This window comes from Emydura macquarii, unplaced genomic scaffold (assembly GCF_026122565.2).
Source record: "Emydura macquarii macquarii isolate MOO-44397 ecotype Brisbane River unplaced genomic scaffold, CSIRO-AGI_Emac_v2 contig_2768, whole genome shotgun sequence".
Lineage (NCBI taxonomy): Eukaryota > Metazoa > Chordata > Testudines > Chelidae > Emydura > Emydura macquarii.
This window is the reverse complement of record NW_027132905.1, coordinates 32,144,672-32,167,244: the sequence shown is the minus strand read 5'-3', so window position 1 is coordinate 32,167,244 and position 22,573 is coordinate 32,144,672. Positions and strand designations below refer to the sequence as shown.

Sequence of the window (22,573 nt, the reverse complement as noted above, 5' to 3'; positions counted from 1 at the left end):
TGGGGCTGGCATCACCATGCTCAGTTCATGTTAGAGATGGGTGATAACGATCCGCCTCTTGTCTGGGGACAACCTGGGTCTCCCGCTGTTTGGTTACAGACTTTGAAGCCTAATATCAGTGAGTATCCGTAATTCCTCATGTAGTGTCAGTACATATACTTCACTGTGGCAGTAATGACAGGTCACCGGCTTTCACTTGATACCTTGCCTGACATTCTTTGTAGCCGAATACCATGCCAGCAATGTGTTAGGTGTAGCAAGTGTGTCAGGCTTGAGAGGCACTGCTGTTACATGACATTGAACCCTTTGCTATTGGCATTGAGGGGCATTTGAACATTGCCCTGCCCCTCAGTCACAGGCAGCGCTGGCAGGAGACAGCCTGGCCTTTGAACCTGTGGCCTGAGCCTTGCGATTTGTCCTGGACAGGAGTGATTCTGCAGGCTGGCCGAGGCAGCCCAGCCCCTGACTGACACCTCTGGCCTGTCAGCAAGGCCTGTCAGACTAGGCTGCCTGGCTGCTGTTCTTGGCAGGTGATCCGCTGATTCTGTAACTTTGTGCTGCAAAGTCTGTGAGACAGAAGCTGGCAAGCGAGGGGGGAGTGGAGGAACCAGGGATGGGGGAGGACAGGCAGGTTGGGACAGAAATCTGAGACACCTGTGTGATGTTACCTGCTGAATAATAGAGCAGCAGAAATCCTGCTGGCCGGGGGATGGGATACCAGTCGGCAGAGCTGATAAGACATCTGAGCTCCCAGCAGCTGCATTAACAACTGCAGAGAAGGAGCCTTCCTGATAATTACTGTGCACAGTGCAGTCTCTGGAGGGGAGTTGGAGCAGCAGCTCTCCAGACCCAGGGGCTGCCAGATGAGACAGTGGACAGTTCCTGGCAAGGGGCAGGTTTGGAGAGAGGAGAGAGATGGGCTCTAGGCTTTGGGGGTGAGGGCTGCTGTGCGTGTAGGGCAGGGACACAGCACAGCGGAGCAGTCAGCTAAAGGGTTAAGCTGAGCAGAGCCAGGACAGCGGCTCAGAGTTTCCAAACAGGCCAGGCAGAGACCTGTCCTGTGTGTGGTGCTGCAAAGCCACTTCCCAGGCCCTGGTGGCTGGTGTGCGCTGGCCACAGCACTCTGGGCCCCAGCAAATCTCATCTCCATGTCTAGAGGAGGGGAGATGGTTTATATCCCGGACGACTCTGACTTCAGCTCCTTCAGGGACCAGTGTGAGAGCCTGGAGGGCTGGCACAGCCAGTACAGCAAGGGCGGGGTGATGGTGTGGAGCCAGGAGCCGGGGGAGAGCCGGACTGTGCAGAAAATCAAGGTAAGAGCCCAATGCAGGTGCAGCCAGCACTGCAGCAATGGCACACTTTGTGCCCAGGCACTGGGACCCCCCCATACCCTCACCAACATCCTCTCTTGTCTCCGTCCTTCCCTGGACACAGTGCTGCTGAGTTGGGCTCAGGCGTTCCCCTGGGAGGAGTCTCGTTGGGCTGACAGGGCAAAGCACAGGTGTAGCCAGGGGTCTCTCAGTAGTGTGAGCACACATCCCATTTTGGCCGGGACCGTCCTTTTTCTAAGCTCTGTCCTGGACATCACAACTTTTTTGGCATAATGGGTCATTTGTCCTATTTGTTCTGGCCCTTGAGGGGCACAGAGGAACATTCAGGCAAAAGCAAATGGGACAAATGCCCAGTTTTGTGGAAAAAGTCGTGACATCCACCCGTGACGTGGTCTTGGGCGAGCGGCAACGCCAGATGGCTCATATTCTCTCGATGCAGAGGTGAGGAGAGGGCAGGGGAGGAGGGAGATAGGAGCACAGTGGGTCAGGTAGAGGGACAGAGAGGCAGGAATGGGGAAAAATCAGAGAGAGGACTGGGGCAGAAGGGTCCATATCCACTCCCAATGGCCTGTTTTCAGTTTGCGGGCACCCTGTCTCTCAGCCATTTTTAGTCTCCTCGTGTGTTTAGAGGGTACAAACCTGTCCTGATGTGTTTCACTAAAGCTGCCCAGTGCCAAGTTTCTAGGGCTCTGGGAAAGGCTTGTTTCTGCATACACACACCTGCACATATGCAAACGCATGTACACACACACCCGTGCACACATGTGTGTGCGCACCCATACATGAACATCTGCATGCGGTCTGTGTTTGCAGCATAGCTAGTTCTAGACTCCATGAAACCTCGGGGTCACTTAGGCCAGGTCTACACTAAAAAGCTCGGTCAACCCAGCCAGTTACGTGGCTCAGCACTGTCAAAAATCCCTCCCCCAACCCAAGCAACATAGTTAAAGCCAACCCAACCCTGGTGTAGACAGCACTAGGTCAAGGGACGGATTCTTCTGGTAGCCTAGCTACCTCCTCTCAGGGAAGTGGATTAACTGTAGTGATGGGAGGACCCTTCTCGTCGCAGTACTGAGTGGGACACTGAAGCGCTACAGTGCTGCAGCTGTGCTGTAGCAGGTTAAATGTAGACACAGACTTATTCCATAGAGGGCTGCTTCTACTGTGAACCCCCACAGGTCCCAGCAGAGCCTAGGGGAGGGATATGCCCGTTTTCCGATGAGCACCCATTTCCAGGCAGTTTGAGCTGCTGTTGCTTACCGACTCACCTGTCCCCACATTAGAACTGGAGATGGGGGAGCACATGCAATGTCAAACTGCACCAACCTGAACAAGTGCAAACAGAGGAATCTGCAAATGAGTCGCCCGGTTCAGCTCCATGCCATACTGATTCCAGCTGTGTCAGTCGGGGGAGCAAGGCTTGGGGATCTGGGCACTCAGTAGCCCACACGACCAAGGCATGGGGACTGTGGTGTACAGTGGACTCTGCTCATTTACACTGACCCCTGTGGGATCGTCTTAACGCGACACTGTCAGGTGAAAAACCCTGCTGGAAACAAACATGTTTCTTTGCCGTCGTCCCTAACAGCATTGCAGCCTAGTCGCATGGTAAGACTATCAAAACGCCCCCTGGGCACCTGCTGTTTGTTTGCTTCTTGTCTTTGCCTTCGCTTCTCTTGGCCAATGATGCGCAGTGGGAGTCAGTTTCCCTTGTGTTTGTCGTCAGTTTCCCTGTGGGGGTTCCGAGGCCTGTGATGTTGGGGTCACACACGCAGGAAATAGTTTGGGACCAAAAACCAATTATTTCCAATAGACTCAAACATGAGGCCTGAGAACGAGCTGTCCGCGTTCTGAACCATGCTGGGGGTGCCTGTGTCCTGCTAACTGTTACGCTCACACATGGGGGTGTCCCGGGAAATGTTCCAAGGGGTCTTGCTAAGAATAGTGAAGCCTCCTGCTCCGAGACTTCACTGGGGCCATCGCTGTGAACACTTTGCTGGGAAGCAGGGAGAGCTGCTGTTGATGAAAGATGTAGATTAGCCAAGTGGAAACACCTGTGGTTCTCCTGTGACAGGTACAATGCCCGGACCCTTAGCCACAAAGGTGTTCAGGTGCCTACACCCCAGGTTTAGTACATCTCAGATTTAGGCACCTAAGTCCCAGTTTTGATTCCACTGCAATCCGCAAAATTTGCACAGAACCTGTGGCCCCTACACTCACTCGGCGCTTAAGATTCTGCCTCTGCACATGAGCTCTGCTGCCTCGCCGTCGGCGTGCGGGCACCTAGTGCCTCCCAAGCCCCGAGTGATTCACAAACCAGGAAAAGACAGTTGTTCACTGGCCTATCTTGCATGTGGAGCCCAATTCAGTAGGCATGCTTACTCAGAATTAGAGTGGGTCCCGTTCAGAATTGGGATAGAGGAGGAATTGGGATAGCAGCAGCACTGACACCTTCTAACTTTAGCCCAATGAGTAGCACACTCACCTGGGATATGGTAGACCTGGATTCAATTCCTCTCCACCCCCAGGTGAGAAAGGGATTTGAACAGGTGTCTCCCACTGTTTAGGAAAGTGCTCTGACCACTGAGCTATGGCATATTTTGCTGTAGGGTGGCCTCAGTCTCTCCTTGAAAGCTGTTCCACTGTGGCTAATAGATAAATATCTTCCATTGTTGTTTGCAGTGTTGTTGTAACCTTGTTGATCCCAGGATATTAGAGAGACAAGGTAGGGGAGAGAATATCTTTTATTGGATCAACTTCTGTTGGTGAGAGAGAGAAGCTTTTAAGTCACACAGAGCTCTCCTTCAGGTCTGGGAAAGGCGCTCAGAGTCTCACAGCTAAATACAAGGGGGAACAGATTATTTAGCATAAGTAGTTTACATAAATTTCAAGGGACCATTCAAGATGAACTGGCCTGTTAATACCTCTGTAGTCATAGGATAAAAAGGGGAGTTAATGGGTTGCAGCTTGTGGTAATAACCCATAAATCCAATGTCTTTGCTCAAACCAAGATTTTTAGTGTCTAGCAAAGTTATGAATTTAAGCTCCCAAGCTCGTCTTTGGAAGATTTTTGTGCAGGTTTCTTTTGAGGACAAGGGACAAATCAGATATGGAGTGATCGCTTTGTGAAGAGTGATCACCCACAGATGATAGATTTTTTTTGTCTTTTATCACTTTTCTGTATGAGTTCATTTGAGAGAATAGTGATTGTCTGGTTTCACCCACATAATTTTTATTGGGGCATTTAGTGTCCTGGATGAGGTACCCCACATGCTGTGATAGGCATGAGTAGGACCCATGGATCTTGAAAGGTGTGTTGTGGGCAGTGTTGACCATCATAGCAGTGGAGATATATCTAGAGGTTTTGCATCTGTTGTTCTATCAGCTTTGAGTCAGTGTGTCCTGGTCAGCGGGGAGCTTGCTTCTGATGATGAGCTTATCAAGTTTGGGAGGTTGTTTGAAGGCCAGAAGAGGAGGTTCAGGATATATTTATTTGAGGATATAGTCCCATTGACTCATAGCAGGGACCATCATGATCATCTAGTCTGACCTTCTGCACATTGCAGGCCCCAGAACTCACCCACCCACTCCAGTAATAGACCCCTACCTCTGGCTGGGTTACTGACATCCTCAAATCATGGTTTAAAGACTTCAAGTTACAGAGAATCCACCATTTACACTAGTTTAAACTTGCAAGTGTCCCAGGCCACATGCTGTAGAGGAAAGCAAAAACCCCCAGGGTCTCTGCCAATCTGAGCCAGGGGAAAACTCCTTCCTGACCCCAAGTAGGTGATCAGTAAGACCCTGAACATGTGGGCAAGACCCACCAGCCAGACAGCTGGGAAAAAATTCTCTGTAGTAACTCAGAGCCTTCTCCATCTAGTGTCCCATCACCAGCCGCTGGATATATTTGCTGCTAGCAGTCACAGACTGGCTACATGCCATCATAGGCAATCTCGTATCATCCCCTCCATAAATTTATCAAGCTCAGTTTTGAAGCCAGCTAGACCTTCCCCCCCCCCCCCCAAATCCCCTTGAAAGGCTGTTCCAGAACTTCACTCCTCTGATGGTTAGAAACCTTTGTCTAATTTCAAACCTTAACTTGATGACCAGTTATATCCATTAGTGCTTGTGTCCACATTGGTGCTGAACTTAAATAACTCCTCTCCCTCCCTGGTATTTATAGAGCGCAATCATATCTTCCCTCAACCTTCTTTTGGTTAGGCTAAACAAGCCAAGCTCTTTGAGTCTCTTCTCATAAGACATGTTTTCCATTCCTCAGATTATCCTAATAGCCCTTCTCTGCACCTGTTCCAGTTTGAATTCATCGCTCTTAAACATGGGAGACCAGAACTGCACACGTATTCTAGATGAGGTCTCACCAGTGCCTTGTATAATGGTACTAAAACCTCCCTATTTCTTCTGGAAATACCTTGCCTGATGCATCCTAGGACTGCATTCGTTTTTTTCATGGCCACATCACATTGGCGGCGCATAGTCATCCTGTGATCAGCCAACACACCCAGGTCTTTCTCTTCCTCTGTCACTTCCAACTGACGTGTCCCCAGCTTATAGCAGAAATTCTTGTTGTTAGTCCCTGAGTGTATGACCTTGTACTTTGCACTATTAAATTTCACCCTGTTTCTATTACTCCAGTTTACAAGGTCATTCAGGTTTTCTTATATGATAGTCCGGTCCTCCTCTGTACTGGCAATACCTCCCAAGTTTGTATCATCTGTAAATTTTATTAGCACATTCCCACTTTTTGTGCCAAAGTCATTAATAAAAATGTTAAATAAGATTGGTCCCAAGATTGATCCCTGAGGAACTCCACTAGTAACCTCCCTCCAGCCTGACAGTCACCTTCCAGCATGACCCATTGTAGTCTCCCCTTTAGCCAGTTCCTTATCCACCTTTCACTTCTCATATTAATCCCCATCTTTTCCAATTTAACTAATAATTTCCCATGTAGAACTGTATCAAATGCCTTACTGAAATCTAGGTAGATTAGATCCACTGCATTCCCTTTGTCTAAAAAATCAGTTATCTTCTGAAAGAAGGAGACCAGGTTGGTCTGGTATGATCTACCTTTTGTAAAACCATGTTGAATTTTATCCCAATTACCGTTTGCCTCTATGTCCTTAACTACTTTCTCTTTCAAAATTTGTTTCAAAGCCTTGCATATAATTGAGGTCAAACTAACAGGCCTGTAGTTTCCTGGATCACATTTTTCCCCTTTCTTAAAAACAAGAACTATGTTAGCAATTCTCCAGTCATAAGGTATGACCCCCCCAGTTTTCAGATTCATTAAAAATCTTTGCTATTCGGTGTGGTTGTAATTGTTTAATGATACCCTATGGATTCCAGTACTGCAGCTGGTTCTCTCGGGGTATTTGGGTAGCCAGTTCCGTGATGCGATCTGCTTCTCTGGCGGAGTGTCCTTGTGTGGGGAAGGTGGATTTGAGTGTATTAAGCTTTCCTCCTCAAGCATACTCTGTGGAATCTGTGTGTCTGGAGATAACAGATTTCCTGGTGTGTGGAGTGTGACTACTGGATCTGTGAAGATAGGTGTGGTGATCCATGGGTTTCTTATATATAAATGTCTGCAGGATTCCATTGATGAAACTGATTTTGGTGTCTGGGAAGTTGATGCTAGTGTGGAAATGTTCTAGAGAGTTTGTTGGATAGGTGCTGGTTCCTGAAGCTGTGGTAGAAATCTGTGTGGGAGTTTAAGGCATCTATCTAGAGGGTGACAATATCCTTGATGTATCTCAGGTATATCATTGTTTTTGTGGTGCATTTGTACAGAAGTTCTTCCTTGAGGCAGCCATGAAGAGGTTGACATATTGGGGAGCCATCCTCATGCCCATGGCTGTTCCCATGATTTGGACAAAGTGTTTGTTGTTGAATGTAAAATTGTGAGGATGAAGATGAAAGAGATCGGTGATGTGTTCGGGGTGGATATCTGAGGGTTGGCCATTGTCTTGTAGACATTTCAGCAGGTAGCAATGCCGTCATTGTGAGGGATGTTGGTGCATAGAGAGGAGACATCCATGGTGGCGAGGATGGTGTTCTGAGGGAGGTTGTTGATGCAGAGCTTCTGGAGGAAGTGGGCCCTTTGTGTGGTGTGTGATGTGTGGTTTGAGAATGATTTTTATGAGTCCTGGTATTCCTTCAGTAAGAATGCCACAGCCAGATAGAATGGGTCTGCCTGGGTTCCCTTGTTTGTGTATCTTGGGAACCAAGTGGAAGTTCCCTGGGGTGGATTTGTGGGGGATGAGTTTGTAGAGTTTCTCTTGGAGTTGTTTGGGAAGGATTTGATGATATCCTTAAATTCCTACATAAATTGTGGTATGGGGTCTTCTTTGAGTTCTTTACAGAAGTGAAGTCAGAGAATTGTCAGTTGGCCTCATTGACGCAGTCGCCATAGTTGAGGACTACAATGGTGCCTCCTTTTTCTGCTGGTTTGATCACTATCTGATGGTTGAATTTCAGGCATTGTAGAGCTGTCCTCCTGGTGGTGGAGAGACTGCAATGAATTTTGGATGTGATATTTTTAAGGATTTCAAAGTCAATTTTTTTCCTGATTTTCAATTATAACCAATACTCAGTGGGGTCCCTATCCTGAAAGAAATCTTTCCCAAACCCTCTCCACTCTGGTCCCACTGAGACAGACCCTGATGGAGACCTGGCCGCCCCGCAGGGATCAATGCACCTCGCCCAGCATTGCAGTGACGCTCACACAGCGCTGTGAAACCGTCGGGTTTATTCATTAACTGGACACAGCACTGAGGCCTTTGGGTAGCCCAGAGAGTTGAAGGTTAAAGCATCGTCCGCTCTGGTCAGCCCGGAGCCCAGCCGAGCTGTAGGGACCCCTTAGTTCAAGCTCTGTGTGTCCCTCCTTCATCAGACACCAGGAGAGAGCCCTGACTCCTTCCTGCAGCCAAGCCTTCTCCCCGCCTCACCCCTCCCAGTCCTTCGCTCTCCAGCTGGGGAAATGCTGCTCAGCCTCCTGCAGAGAGGTGGACGATCCGTGGTCCTTGGAGTCAGTGTCCTGGTGACTGAATTTGTCACTGTCCTCATGGATTCTCCATTGATATAGGGTCAGCCTCAGTCAGTCCTTTTCCAGTGACCCCCTTAGTCCCATACAGCAAAGCACCATTTACACCTGGACCAGTGGCTCTGCAATGCTCTGGTTAGTGTGGTGCTGCAATGCTGAGCTGTGCCCCCCTGCCAGGGTCTGCCAGGGCCTGAGAAATGTGGAGCTGCGCCCTGCATGATGAGGGAGGGAGGGTCAGCCCTGCCCAGAAAGCAAAGGCCGGCTCTGATTTGTGTCTGGAATATACAGGCAGTGCAGAGCTGGGGGGAAGCGGCCTAGATCCGTTACACACAGGGGGTCCTGCGGTGGAGCTTAGTCTTGTCTGAGAAATTTGCTGAAGTGCGTGTGGCCAGGGAAACCACACACCAGAGCCGTGAGAGTCAAAGCACAGGACTTCTGCAGTCCAGAGAGCACTGTGCTGTGCTGGAGTGGGGGGGACCCAGGCCCTGGGTTTCGGTGTATGCCCAAGTCACTCCAGTTACAGGCCAGTTCACAAACAGAACGGCTTCTTGTGTCGCCCACCCCGGTGCCTGGTCAGCAAATCCCAGATGCACCTGATGCTTGCTGGGTAACCGGCTGACGTGGGCTGTTCTGAATGCTGCCCCTCGGGGCTGTTGAGGTCCCTACTGACCATGTGGGGTTGAGGAGCCTGCCCAGCGACTTGTGAAGCTCAGCGCCAGGATGTCCATAAAGCTGCCGAGATCCTGGGATCCGGGAAACCTGCAAAGCCTGATAATCGTCATCATCATCGTCACTGCATTAAATAATAACCCCCCAGTCTGCCCTGCTCCAGGAGCTCCCCCCTCAAATGGCAGTGGGCAGAGGCTGGGTGCAGGAGCTTGTGAATGATAGATTAGTGATAACGAGCAGCTGAGATACGAGCCCTATCCGTTGGAGCAACAAAGCACTATCATGGTGCCAACACAACGTGGGCTCTGAGGAGCAGCCGCCAGTCACCACCACCCGCCTCATCTCCAATCTGTGCCGTGGCCCCATGCAGGCTCTGCTAGGCACGAAGGGGAGAAAGGCTCATGCTCAGAGAGGAGAGTGAGGTGCTGACCTGGGCGCTACGTGTCCCCAAATCTGAGCTGGTCACTAGTGGCCCAGGGCTGCTCTGTGGCACGTGACACAGGTGGGCATATGCACCACGGCATGTTCGGGGGCTGCCAACAGGACAGGAGTTATGTGGATACTTGGAGCACACAGCACCTGGACTGCCATAGTCAGATCCCCACGGGGGGCGTTTCTCTCTCTGAGCCCTGACGCAGCGATCCCTGGCAGCTTGTTGGCAGGGAGAATGCCTGGGAGCTGCCTGGAAAGCAGAACTCCCCGCCCCCGCAGCAGGGCAGGATGTTCCCAGGAGGAGGTTTATCCCTGGGAGGAGGGTTTCTGCTCCACAGGGGTCCTGGGTATCACCACACAAGAGTATTTGTCCCACAGGGGGCCTGGGTATCACTGCACAGGGGTATCCGCCCTACAAGCAGCATTCCTAACCATATAGACTTTGATCCATCTCTCCTGCCCACTGACTGGCTCTGCAATACTGCTAGTGTCTGATGTGCATTCTTCAGGCAGTGTGTGAGAGGGACAGAGAACAATGCACCAGCCACAGACTCACAGTGTCTGTCCCAGTGCACCGGGGCTAGTGCGAGCTGGGAGATTTATTGTAATTCTATATTGATTTCTGGAGCTGCCTCGCTGTGCACTGACTGCCCGGTCTGCAGGGTCAGGATAGAGAGCCAGCTGCTTCCCCTCCTGAGCCGGGCAGGGGCACTGTGCCCACCCCACACCCCTCCCCTGGGCCAGACCCCTGCAGTGGGGCTAGCAGTTCGTTCCTCTGAGACAGAAATGGTGCTGGAGCAGCATGGAGCTGAGCTGCAGTTGGGTGAGACCATGCACAGCTTTGCACCCATCCAGAGCATGGGCATGGCTGTGTGAATATGGACAGACAGAAGATCCATCTTTTAGGTGAGTGTCCTCTGGTGGGTGTGTAGAATGCATGGAAGAATTTGTGTGTGTGTGTGTGTGTGTGTTTAAAGGGGGGTGTGATTCTGTGTGTGTGTGTGTGTGTATGCTGGGAATGGCAGAATTGCCCAGTGGTTAGGGCATTAGCTGGCTCTTCAGCTGGCATGGGTTCAGGTTTCTGCTCTGCCAGTCTCTGTGTGACCTTGGGCCACCCAGCCTCCTTGGGCCACAGTTTCCCGCTGTTAAATGAGGCTGCCCAGTCTCCCCAGGGTGTCTAATGATGGGGAGGGACTCAGATACTACAGCAATGGGGAACAAACTTGCATCGCATGCTCAGTCTATGGCAGTGCAGTCTTTTGCAGCCCCACCAGGGAGCAAGGGCTGGAACTCACCTTCTGCTCTAAACCCTCACTCTGATCCTCCCCAGCTGGCATTTCTCCTGTGCACTCTGTAGCCGGAGGAGACGGGGTCAGGGAGGTGGAGAGGACAGGCTGAGATTGGTCTGGCAGTGCATTGTGGAACTCAGTGCCACTCAGGGCCCACGCCTTGAAGGCAGAGCTTGTACTGGTGTCACCAAGGGCCTGCTTTGGCAGCAGAATCTTTCTGACAGATGATGGGACGGGGGAGCTGGCCTGCTGCTCGGGGGGGTTCAGGCTGCCAGTCCCCACGAGCCTGCGGTGCACGCACATGAGATTTGGCGTCGCTGGGGGAGCTGCACAAGGGGCTCACAGGGCCAGTTCCAAAGGCACATTCATTTCAAACCCCACGCTTAGAACGCAGGCATGCTTCAAACCCCACATGCCTGCGACCCGGGAGACTCCACCAGCACCCTTAGCTCTGATCCCGGCCCCTGCCACGCAGGGACTGTGGGGAGCCTGAGAAACAGCACAACTTCAGAAATGTTGGAAAAGATGTCAAGATCCATTGGTTGGGAGCTGGGGTGTACCTGGAATGCAGGGATGGGGGAGCTGACACCAGCAAGCTGCAGAGACGCAAGCCCCAATTTCCCCGTTTTGAAACCTCACTGATCTAGGGATGCTATAAATCAGGGGTTCTCAAACTGGGGGTTGCAACCCGGTTATTACGTGGGGGTGGCAAGCACATGCATGAAACAGAGCAATTGCTATAAAATGTACCATTTAAATCTAGCGTTTTAGAACATTCCCTTTTCCACACACCTTTCCGTCACAATGTAGGGTGTTCACTTCTAAAAGCATTGTAAACATACAATGCAGTGATCCTTGTTCCTAAACGAAATATACATTTGCACTATCACCACTTTCAGGACTCCGGGGATTGTGGTATCTTTGTCTGGCGACTAAAAAGGTGGGACTGGGACAACATGAGAGGGCTTGCATGTTGAGCAGCTGAAGAGCTGCATTCAGCTGCAGACCAACAAGAACACTGAGATCGGCCAAAAAATGTAATTTATAGTTTAACAGTCGGACACACATGCAGGGGCGGTGCTGGAAAGGGGGGGCTCGCAGGGCTGTAACCACCCTAACATTTGCCTTAGCCCCCTGTAGGCCCCCTCCCAGCACAAAGGTCAAACGTTACATGGTGTTGCCACCCTTACTTCTGCCGTTCTGCACTGCTGCTGGTGGCTGAGCTGTCTTCAGAGTAGAGCGCCAGTCAGCAACCACTGCTCTCTGGCCGCCCGGCTCTGAATGCAGCACGGCCACTAGCAGCAGCCCAAAAGTAAGGGTGGCCAGGGGGCGCTAAATCTGGTGTGAAAAGTGATACGGACCAAGTTTCTTTGCCCTTCCTCCACATAAAAAAGTAACTATTTAAAAAAAATAACTTCTCTGCTTTTAACAATAATTGGATAAAAATGTGTGTCAGTCTTAATTAGGAAGTGGTGAGAAAAGATCAATTTGTTTTAAACATGAGGGTTGTAAATTTAGCATGTAACGTAGGGTTAAATACAAGTAATGCGTGTTTCACATATGGGGGGGTTGTACTGAGAGGCTGCTGTTGGGAAGGGGTCATCAATACACAAAGTTTGAGAGCCCTGCGGTAAAGTCAGGGAGTTGTTGAAAGCGTCTTTCTGGCTGATCTCGACTAACCCGCTCAGCTCCTGCAGTTAGCTGATACTAGCTGCAGAACTGGGGGGGGATTGGAACCCAACCCCCTTCCCCCGTCTACCGCCCAGCACAGAGTTGCTCAAATACTCTTCAACATTGCTCAGCTGGCCAGGTGCATTATGGGGGTTTCCTCATTGGCCCCTCCAGGCAGGACAGCAGAAGAGGGGGGCCTCTGTGCCAGGTACAGTTTCACCCTGCATCCAGCCAGGCTCCCCAGGGGCAGGGGCCGAAGGCTCCAGCCCTAGGAGATGGACATGCAGCGGGGACTGTCAGCAGGCTGCACGGATGCCCCAGCGCCTGGCAGATTCCACGCTGCTGTGTGAGGAGAGATGAAGGGTGGATAACACTTCAGGAGCACCCGCGCAGGGCATCTGCTCCACAAACAAGCAGGGCTTTGAGGTGCCCATGGGGGTCTGCCCAGGCAGCACAGCAGAAATTAACGAGCAAAAGGCAGCTGTACAAAAGGCCAGCTCTGGTTACGTGGCAGCTGCCGAGCGCCTCATCAAAAATGCAGGGCCTCTAATGAGGAGGCGAGGACATCTTCGTCAGCCCAGTCCCGCCCTGCAGTCTCCCCGCATTGAGGGGCGCAGGCAGGGAGGGAGGCTCATCAATAATGCACCAGCTCTCTTGAGGACTTGATACTGCGCCGCAGCTTGGGTTACCTGCTTAATGGCTCTGGTTCCCGCGGATCTCACAGTGCCCAGCTAATCTTACCCCACACACAGAGAAACCCAACCTCGATTGCTCCGGGGCGTGATTTGGGCGGGACAATGAACGGAATGGCCGGATCAGTTTTCAGATGAGAAGGTTTGACTGGGGGGTGGCGGAGCATTGGTGGACATGTGCCCGCTGGCTGCCTGCAGCGTCTACAGCCCGCCAGCCTCCCACCCTCTCCTGGCGGCAGAGATTTGCTCAGCCTGCAGCTGACTCTTGTCTCAGGGAGTGAGAGGCCACTGGGCAGAACAAGACGTGTCCAGGCAAGTGCTCTGCCAGCTTCCTCACCTTGCCCAGGAAGGTGTCCCAGAGCCACTGCCCACCAGCGCGTAGATCTTCCCTCCCAGGAGATGGGGCCAGTGCTCGTTTCCCACAGGGGCCAGCCTCTCCTCCTCCCCTCGCAGGTAGGGCAACATGGCTCCAGGCCTCTCTCAGAAAATGCCCTGATTAGCTAGGACAGGAGTTGGCGCCGCCAGCTGGGGTCCTGCCCTGCCAGCAGCAGGGGGAATGGACCCAGCTCCTCTGGGCCTAGCACACGAGTCTCAACTGTGTGAGCTACCAGACCCACTGTGAGCTCGGAGCCAGCAGCAGAGCGCTCTGCGCACCAGCCATGCTCTGTGAGCCCAGGGTATACCTGCTCCAGGCAGCCGGCCAGCAGCCCCAGGCTGGAGAACAGAGCAGAAAGCCACAACCTCCCAGCAGCAGCCAACAGAGTCTCAGCAGGGCTGAGATACCCTGAACTGTCCTGCCAGTGCACCTCCCTCCAGCCTGCCCACCCTGCCACTGACAGCGAGACACAGCAGCAGCCACAGGCTCCAGGGGCAGACCCAGCACAGCCGCCGAATTGACCCCGGCAGCAGGAATGTTCCCATAGCAAGGGGTGGCCCCGTAATCAGAGCACAGAGGGCAGGGCTGGTCGCTCCTGAGATCCCCTGGTGATGGGCACGGCACAGGGCCCAAAAGCAATGGTCAGACATCCAAGGAGAGGCCGACCCCCTTGCCAGGGGTGCAGCCCATCTCCTCTCAGTGCCCTGTGGGGCTGGGCTCGTGTGACAAAAGTGGAGATATTCTTGGGGTTTTCTCTGAGTGCTGTGTGTGTGCCTCAGTCTCCCCCAGATCATTTCAGAGACCACTAGAGGGTGGATGGGCCTTCCCCAGCCACACATACGCAGACCTAGCCAGGACCCCTGCTCTGGCCCAACCAGTTGCAATGGGTTGTGACAGGTGGAGACCAAGAGGAGTGGCCACCTTGCCCAGGAAGGAGACAAAGGACTGGGGAGGGGAGAGGGGACAGGTCTGGGGGTGGCTGGAGAAGAGAGGCCAGTCCCCTGTGAGGGGCTAGTGGGGAGGGAGCCCCGAGAAGGGGGCTCTCCAGGGGGTCACTGCTGTAACTCCTAGTTAAGCTGCTAGCGAAGTCCTCCTACGCTGTGATCCTGAGAACTAATAAACCCTCCTGACTCCCGCGCTGGCTGTGAATCGTTTCTGACTGCAAGGCAGGATGCCTGACCCTTTGGGGTGTGTAGGGCTCCCCAGAGTCCCGGAAAGGGGCCTCATAAGGGCAGCTCAGGCAGAGCAGGGGTGCTGAATGCTGCGAGGCCAGAGTCAGGAGGTGGCTGCACAGGTGTGTGGAGACCCGACGGGGAGGGAGACTCCGAGCGCTAGAGTCCTGACTGGCTGTGCCTGAGTGGTTCCAGAGCACGGTCCTGGGATGCTGTCACAGCTCCGTTGTGGCATTTGGCTTGGCTTGGCATTTTGAATATGCATTTAATTCCAGCCTCTGCCATGTGCCAGAGGCAGCCCCTTGGAAGCCCTGCACCAGTTCATGTGACACGGGCCAGGGACCCCCGCCAGCACCCCTGGGTGTCACACATTAATTCCTCAGGCCCCTGCACCTTCTCTCAGGCTCCCATAAGGCCACTGAATCACCAGCCGGCTGCACACCCAGCTGAATCCACCTCTGCCTGGCTCAGGGTGACCAAAGAGTGGGTTTGGGAGCTGCAGCAGAGCTGGACAGGCAGCCGGCATCGATGCAGGAAGCCGTTAATGGCAGTGTGGCTGCTGGGAGAGTCCCCTCGGCCATCCTGGCAAGCGGAGGAGGATCTTTGTTCTCCTTAGCCACAGGGCAGGACAAGAAGCAGTGGGCTGAAATGGCAGGAAGGGCAGTTTAGGTTGGACACTAGGAAACACCCACTAATGGTCAGGGTGGGTGAGCACTGGAGCAAATTGCCTAGGGAGGCTGTGGACTCTCCGCTGGGGAGGTCTTAAAGTACAGGTTAGACAAATGCCCATCAGGGATGGTCTAGATAATACTTCATCCTGCCTCAGTGCAGGGGCTGGGCTACACGACCCCTGGAGGGCCCGTCCTGCCCTACCTTTTGGGTATTCTAGCCCACACTCTGCTGGGCCAACCCTGGCCACACACAAGCCGAGATGAGCCTCACTGCCCCTTCCTGCCAATGGACCTGACATACGCCTGTGGCAGACAGCTGCCCCTCTCACACACATGTCTATGGCATTCCCTGCCTGAGGCCCCAGACCTGCACCCTGGGCACCTGTCAGTGCCTCACTGACTGCCGGCCTCCCCCTGCAGCTGCGCATCGCCTGCAAGGATGTGCCAGCCGCGACGCTCTACGATGTGCTGCACGACACCCACTACCGCAAGAAATGGGACTCCAATGTCATCGAGACCTATGACATCGGGCGCCTGACAGCCAACGCCGATGTGGGATACTACTCCTGTGAGCCAGCAGGGGCAGTGGGGGGATGGGGTGGTGGCTTGGTGACTCCCCACAATCTCCTCCACTCCCCCAGGCTCCCCCATTCCCATCAGTTAGGGCTGCAGCCCTGCGTGAGGTCCTAGCTGTGTGAACACAGGGCTGGGCGTCCCAGGGCGGGGTGGTGTCTGTGTGGGGACATGGCCCCGGAGCGGCTGTGGGGGAATCTCAGCGGATGCTGGGGGTAACAACCTCTCTCCCCGACAGGGAAGTGTCCGAGCCCCCTGAAGAACAGAGACTTCGTCACTCTGCGCTCCTGGCTGCCCCTGGGCAATGATTATATGATCATCAACTACAGCGTCAAGCACCCGGTGAGCCCCTGCCCTGCCAGCCACGACTCTGCTGCCTCTGCCTAGCACTGACCAGAGGAGCCGGGCCTCTGCCGCACACCCCCTCCCCCAACTTCCGGTACTGGCCTCTTGGCTCAGGGTTGGGGTTCTGGGCAATGCTGGCTGGGAAAGGCCCATCCAGGCCAAGCCTGGGCGCCGGGCCCAGCCTCCCAGCCACAGAGGCACAGCAAGCGGCTGCGGTGGGGTGCCGGTGAGCGGGTGCACGGCGGGTGCTGAGCTGCATGCGCCATCTCCCTGCAGAAGTACCCGCCGCGGAAGGACTTTGTGAGGGCTGTGTCCCTGCAGACGGGCTACCTGGTCAAGGCCAACGGCACCAGCAGCTGCACCCTCTATTACCTCACCCAGGTGGACCCGCGAGGTGAGCGCCCAGCTGGCCTGGCACACGAACCATGGGGGAGGACGCTGCAGCCCCACAGAGGGGTGGGGAGAGGCTCCTCCTGGTGGGGCAAAGGAGGCTCTGGAGGGCAGAGGCAGCCCTTGCATGGGGAGGTAACTAGTGGGGAGATACCCCTCAAGGGACGGTGCCAGTTCCCCGGCCCGGCACCCCTCAAAACACAAGCTGGTGATGAACAGCATGGAAAGAACAAGGACCTTCCCCAGGGTCCTGTCCCCTGTGGGAGCAGCCAGCCCTTTGCTTCCCTTTCCAGGGCTTCACCGGGGGAGGGAGGCTCTGTTTTCTGTCTAATGGGGACAGCTGAAGGGCAGTAGACAGACTATGTGAGAGACAGACAGACGGACACGCCCAGCTCCACCGGTCTGTTCAGTGCCCATGGGCCAGTGGTGCTTGCAGCCTGCTTCCCTGCCCCCCATGCCTCCCCATCCTTTCTGCCCCTCGGGGCTCCCTCATGGATGCTGCTGTAGTCCTGTGCTTGCCTTGGTGGCCTGGCCCAATGGTTAGTGTTCGCCAGCGGCCTATGCCTGTGCTTGGCTCCATCTGGCTTGCACCTGGGTTATGTGGTGCAGCTTCTCTTCCCAGCCATCTTGTCAGAACTAGCTCCTGGTCCTGTCGACCCCAAGCTCCAAGCCCATCCCAGGGCACTGCTAGCCCCACAGCCCTGCCCCCTCCCCCAAGCGTTGAGCCCATCCCAGGGCACTGCTAGCCTCACAGCCCCTCCCCCCAAGCTCCAAGCCCATCCCAGGGCACTGCTAGCCCCACAGCCCCTCCCCCTAAGCTCCAAGTCCATCCCAGGGCACTGCTAGCCCCACAGACCCCTCCCCCTAAGCTCCAAGCCCATCCCAGGGCACTGCTAGCCCCACAGACCCTCCCCCTAAACTCCAAGCCCATCCCAGGGCACTGCTAACCCCACAGGCCCTCCCCCTGAGCTCCAAGCCCATCCCAGGGCACTGCTAGCCCACAGCCCCTCCCTCCGAACTCCAAGCCCATTCCAGGGCACTGCTAGCCCCACAGCCCTGCACCCTTTCTCCCCTGAGCTCTGGAGGCTGCTGCTGGCAAAGCAGCTACTAATGTAGGTTTCGGGATCCCAGAGCAACTAAACCTGCCCCTTCCTTAGGGTGCAGCCAGGGGGTGCTGAGGCTCATGGGATTTTTGTCGCTGGGGGGATGCACTGAGCACCCCAGTACTGATGTCACTGAGGCAGGGAGGAAGCTGTCCGGGTCATACAGGAAGCCCAGCTCGGCCAGGAAGAAGAGACAGGTCCCAGGCCACACTAGACAGTGATGAGGAGGGAGCCCCCTTCAGCCACAGCCACGGGGTCTGGGTACCCCACGCCACCTCCAGCACTGGGGGTCGTTCAGGAGCCACCGCAGCAATGGGGCTGGGAGGGGAACTAGCCCAGCTGGTAACCGCTTGTCCCTAGCTTCTCTCCCGCAAGGTCTGGCATCTCCTCTGCTGCCCCACTCAGATAGGCCATGTGTGGGGTGGAATCTCATCTGCATCACCTTCCTAGAGCCCAGCAGGAGTGGTGTGGTTAATTACAGGCCCAGCCAGTGTCCTTGGTGCTGCATAACCTCCCATGAGCCCCGCCCCAAGCAGCTCTCCATGGGATTCAGGCAGGAGGCGGGCACTTTCCATGGGGCAGCCCAGGGGGAATCAGCCCCTGTTGGTTTTGTGCATAAGCCAGTTTCCTGGCAGTGTTCTCCAGCATTACCAACCTTCTGGGGTCAGGGAAGAGACCAGGCCAGCCCACTGTCTGGGCAGCGCTGGCCCTCCAGCACTGCTGTCATGGGTGACACCTGCACCAGGGTGAGATTTAACAGGAAAGTGAGTGCAGGCAGGAGTTTAGAGCCCTCCTGAGGAAGGAGAGGTGGGAGGGAGCATCGGCTCCAGCCTCCTAGGAGGAACTGGGCCCCTGAGCCTACACTTCATGCAGCCACAGCTGCCTTTCTAATCCTTATGCCAATGGACTGACAGACGCAAGGACAGAGGGACAGCCCAGGGCCACCCCCAGGAGCGCTGGGGCTGCCGGGGCTGCGAAGCAGCAACATCTGCTGGCTGAGTAACCAGGGAACTCGGCTTTGTTCTAGGTTCGTTACCAAAGTGGGTGGTGAACAAAGTGTCCCAGTTTGTGGCACCCAAGGTAAGTCGGGTGAGTGGGCGGCCGCGCTGCTGCACGGGGGCAGGCGCAGTAGGGGCACCAGTGGGGGCTAGCCCGGCTAGGAGCAGTGCTCCCCTGGAAGCAGTGTGATAGCTAAGCCAAGCCTGGAGGCTGCTAGCAGAGTAAGGCATGGGGAGTTGAGCAGCCTCAGACGGGGCCTGGGCAGGGTCCCCCAGGGACTCCTCTTTCCACAGGGCTGTTCACACAGGCCTCGGCTACACTAGACAGAGTTTGCCCGTATAGCTACACCGGTCACTGTCTCCTAGTGGCAACGGCTTTTACCAGCAAAACGTCCTTTTGTCTGCTCAGCAGCGGCTTGGCTGGGGGTGGGACGTAGCTATCCCTGGCGAGCATGCAGTGTGCCCATGAAAGGCGCTGTTCTGCCTGCAGAGTGACACCACCGCCCGGAGGGACGTGAGTTCGACCAGCAAAAGGAGAGTAACAAGACTGGGACCGGTCAGCTTGGAAAAGGGACGACTAAGGGGGGTTATGATAGAGGTCTATAAAATCATGCCTGGGGTGGAGACCGTGAATAAGGACGTGTTATTGACTCCTTCACATGACACAAAAACCAGGGGTCACCCAATGACATGAATGGCAGCAGGTTTAAAACAAACAAAGGAAGTAGTTCTTCACATGATGCACAGTCAGCCTGTAGAACTCCTAGCCAGGGGATGTTGTGAAGGTCAAAAGTATAACAAAGTTCAAAAAAGAATTAGATAAGTTCCTGGAGGACAGGTCCATCAATGGCTATTAGCCAGGATGGGCAGGGATGCAACCCCATGCTCCGGGTGTCCCTAACCCTCTGCCAAAAGCTGGGAGTGAGTGACAGGGATGGATCACTCGATGGTCACCTGTTCTGCTCATTCCCTCTGAAGCACCTGGCACTGGCCACTGTGAGAAGACAGGATACTGGGCTACATGGACTGTTGCTCTGACCCAGTTTGACCATACTTATGACTCTTTTGCTGGTATAAGCTGCATTTACACCAGGAGTTTTGCCAGCAGAGCTATACTAGCCGACACAGCTGAGCCAGCAAAACATGGTAGTACAAACCTGGCGAGGTCACTGGCTAGAACTCAGACCAAATTCATATGAGTGTCCCGGAAGCAAATAGCCACCAGCTGCACAGGTGCCTGGGCCCCAGGGAGAAGCATGGCAGTGACGGGGGAATACAGATGGTCCAAGCAGACAGAGACAAGATTCAGCTCTAGTGCCAGCCCTGTGCAGCCACGGTATACCAATGGCATGGGCATGTCCACCAGGTCTCACCAGTGCAGCAGAGGAAGGGGACGCTGTCTAGGGAAGTCCATTCACCCCTGCGTATAACCCAATGGCACTGTGCTGCAGACCTCAGGACATCCAAGCCACTGCTCCGTGGTGCCTGGCGAGGCAGATTCTGTGCAGCACACCTGGGGGGAGTGGTCAGTGGTGAGCAGCTTCCTAGGCCTGGGCCTTGGAGTGTCTAAGGGTGGCTGGGAGTTGATGCAGCTCCCAGCCCTGTGGTCACAGTTTGTGACTCCATTTTGTGCATGCACCCCTCCCCCTCCCAGCACAGTGCTGGTGTGAGCTCGCCTGCCTCTTGTAGCTTTGATCCGTAGCTTTGATCTGCTCGGGCCCGATGCAGGACGTGTCCCTCCCCAAGGAAATGAGGCGCCCCACGGTGGCTGCAGTTGGGGTGGGCACAGAGGTCGGTCAGGGAGCCTGTGGCGTGCGCGCTCCACGACTAGACACGCGAGCCAGCCCGGAACTACCAGCGGTAATGTGTCAGATTCTGAATCAGAATGTTTCCCTGGTGGGGCACCCCAGGTCACTGCAGCCCTCCCGGCCCCTTGCCCCACGGGTGATACTGAGTGGGGCAGCCCACTTCACCTCCCCTCCTTGGCTGCTGCAGGGAGTGCCTCCCGCAGACACTCAGGGATCTCCTCTTCTCGCCCTCCAGTGTGTTGGCCCTGCTCCTTCCTGGCTACGTGCACAGCAGGGGCAGGGAGGGGGGCTCCCATGCTCACTCCCCTCCCCCGGCCCCAGTGGGGGTGCATCCAGCTGCTCCTGCCCAGGGAGGGGAGGTGGGACGGGGTGGGGTGTCTAATCCCAGTGGCTGCAGTGCCAGTCCGGACGGCAGTGTGAGAGCCGTGATCCGGCTGCCATGGCAACGCGTGGGTTCAGTGGCCATGACTATGGCACACGTGGTCAGGGCTCCTTTCCTATCTCTGGTGCGTGGGGCTGGGGCCAACTCAACACCCTTCATGTGAGTATGGACATGAGGCCGCAGGCAGGAAGGCTCCCAGGCCCCTGCTCCAGGGCTCCCTTTAGGGCACGCCAGGGGAAGCTGGGGGGAGGCTCCTCAGGAAAGCAGCCAAGGGCTTTGCCCAGGCCTGGTGATCTCTGGCTGACTGAGAAGCAAGGGGAGCCCACTGCCCCCGGGGACAGACTGTAGGGCAGGCAGGCTCCAGCAGCGATGGGGTGACGGGCGATGGGCCTTCCCCTCTCTCCTGTGGCTTGGTGACAGGCTGCAGCTGCTCTGCCCTTGCAGGCCATGAAGAAGATCTACAAGGCGGGGCTGAAGTACCCTGCGTGGAAGCAGAAGCACGAGCCAGGCTTTAAGCCTTGGCTGTACCCAGAGCAGAACATGCTGCCCAGCGTGAGCCTGGCTGAGCTGTCCCTGCAGCACGCCGACTCCTTGGAGAACATCGATGAGAGCGGCCTGGCCGAGGACAGGATGCACATCAGCGACGACGAGGCCTGAGCGGCGTCCCCAGCCACCCCACGCCCACCAGCGGGGCTGGGGAGAGGCTGTGCCCCTTGCCCCTCCACTGCACGCTGGGGGGCAGGATCCTGGTAACAGAGTGGGGGCATATTTACAAATTTGTCTCCACTGCTCGTGGTGTAAATGTGTCTTTCAGCATCTGTCCGACCCACCACCCCACACCTGGAGCCCTCTGCTGGGGGAAGAGAGAACTGTCCTGATCCACCCCCTGGCACACACAGCCCTCTGCCCAGGGGGAGAGAACTGCCCTGACTCCCTGGCACTTTTTGCCCTCTGCTGGCAGGACCTGTCCCAAATTTGCCCAACCAAAGGCTCTCCGGGCAGCCACCTAGCCCCCTGGGGATGCCCTGGCCAGAGCCACAGAGCTGGCTGTGTGAGAAGCAGCCCCAGTGCAGGGTGTTTCAGGGCCCCTTGGGATGCTGGGGATGGCGGGGGGGGGGGGAGGGGCAGGGAGGGCATTCTTAGCCCCGTGATTTCTCTACTGCTGCAGGACTTAGTGGGGCTCTAAGCAGCTAGACACACCCAGAGGGGCTGGACTGGCCCTGCAATAGGCTTTGCGGCAGCACAGGGATGACTTGAGCTGTATTTCCCTTCTCTGCTTCCATCCTCCCCTCAGAGGGACATGCAGTCAAGTGAGGATGGCACCTCCCAGCCCACACAGTGTTCTCGGCCCTGCATCTCCCTCTCAGCAGTCTGGGGTGCCACACCAGCCCCATCCCCCAGCATCTGCCATCCCCCAGGGACCCAGTGGGGTTACTCCAGCCCAGCTCCACTTCTGGGGCCCTGGGAGCACATGGAGGGGGTGCTGAGGCTGAGCTGCTTTTTCCTTGGAGAGCTGGAGTTCGAACCAACTGCGTGGCTGCTCTCCAAACCACTGGGCCTCAACCTCGGAGATCCTCCTCCCACGTTTGCTGCTGCTGCTGTGATTTCTAC

The 22,573-nt window shown here is 55.3% G+C and overlaps 1 protein-coding gene across 1 annotated transcript; it reads left to right on the top strand.

Moving 5' to 3' along the window:
• Window positions 1–1,148: 1,148 nt before the first annotated feature.
• Window positions 1,149–21,619, top strand: LOC137165340 (START domain-containing protein 10-like). Its single transcript, XM_067566580.1, has 6 exons — window positions 1,149–1,313; window positions 15,784–15,931; window positions 16,175–16,278; window positions 16,558–16,675; window positions 18,802–18,854; window positions 21,407–21,619. Exons 1-6 carry the CDS (start codon window positions 1,149–1,151, stop codon window positions 21,617–21,619), a joined length of 801 nt encoding a protein of 266 aa, XP_067422681.1.
• Window positions 21,620–22,573: the final 954 nt, after the last annotated feature.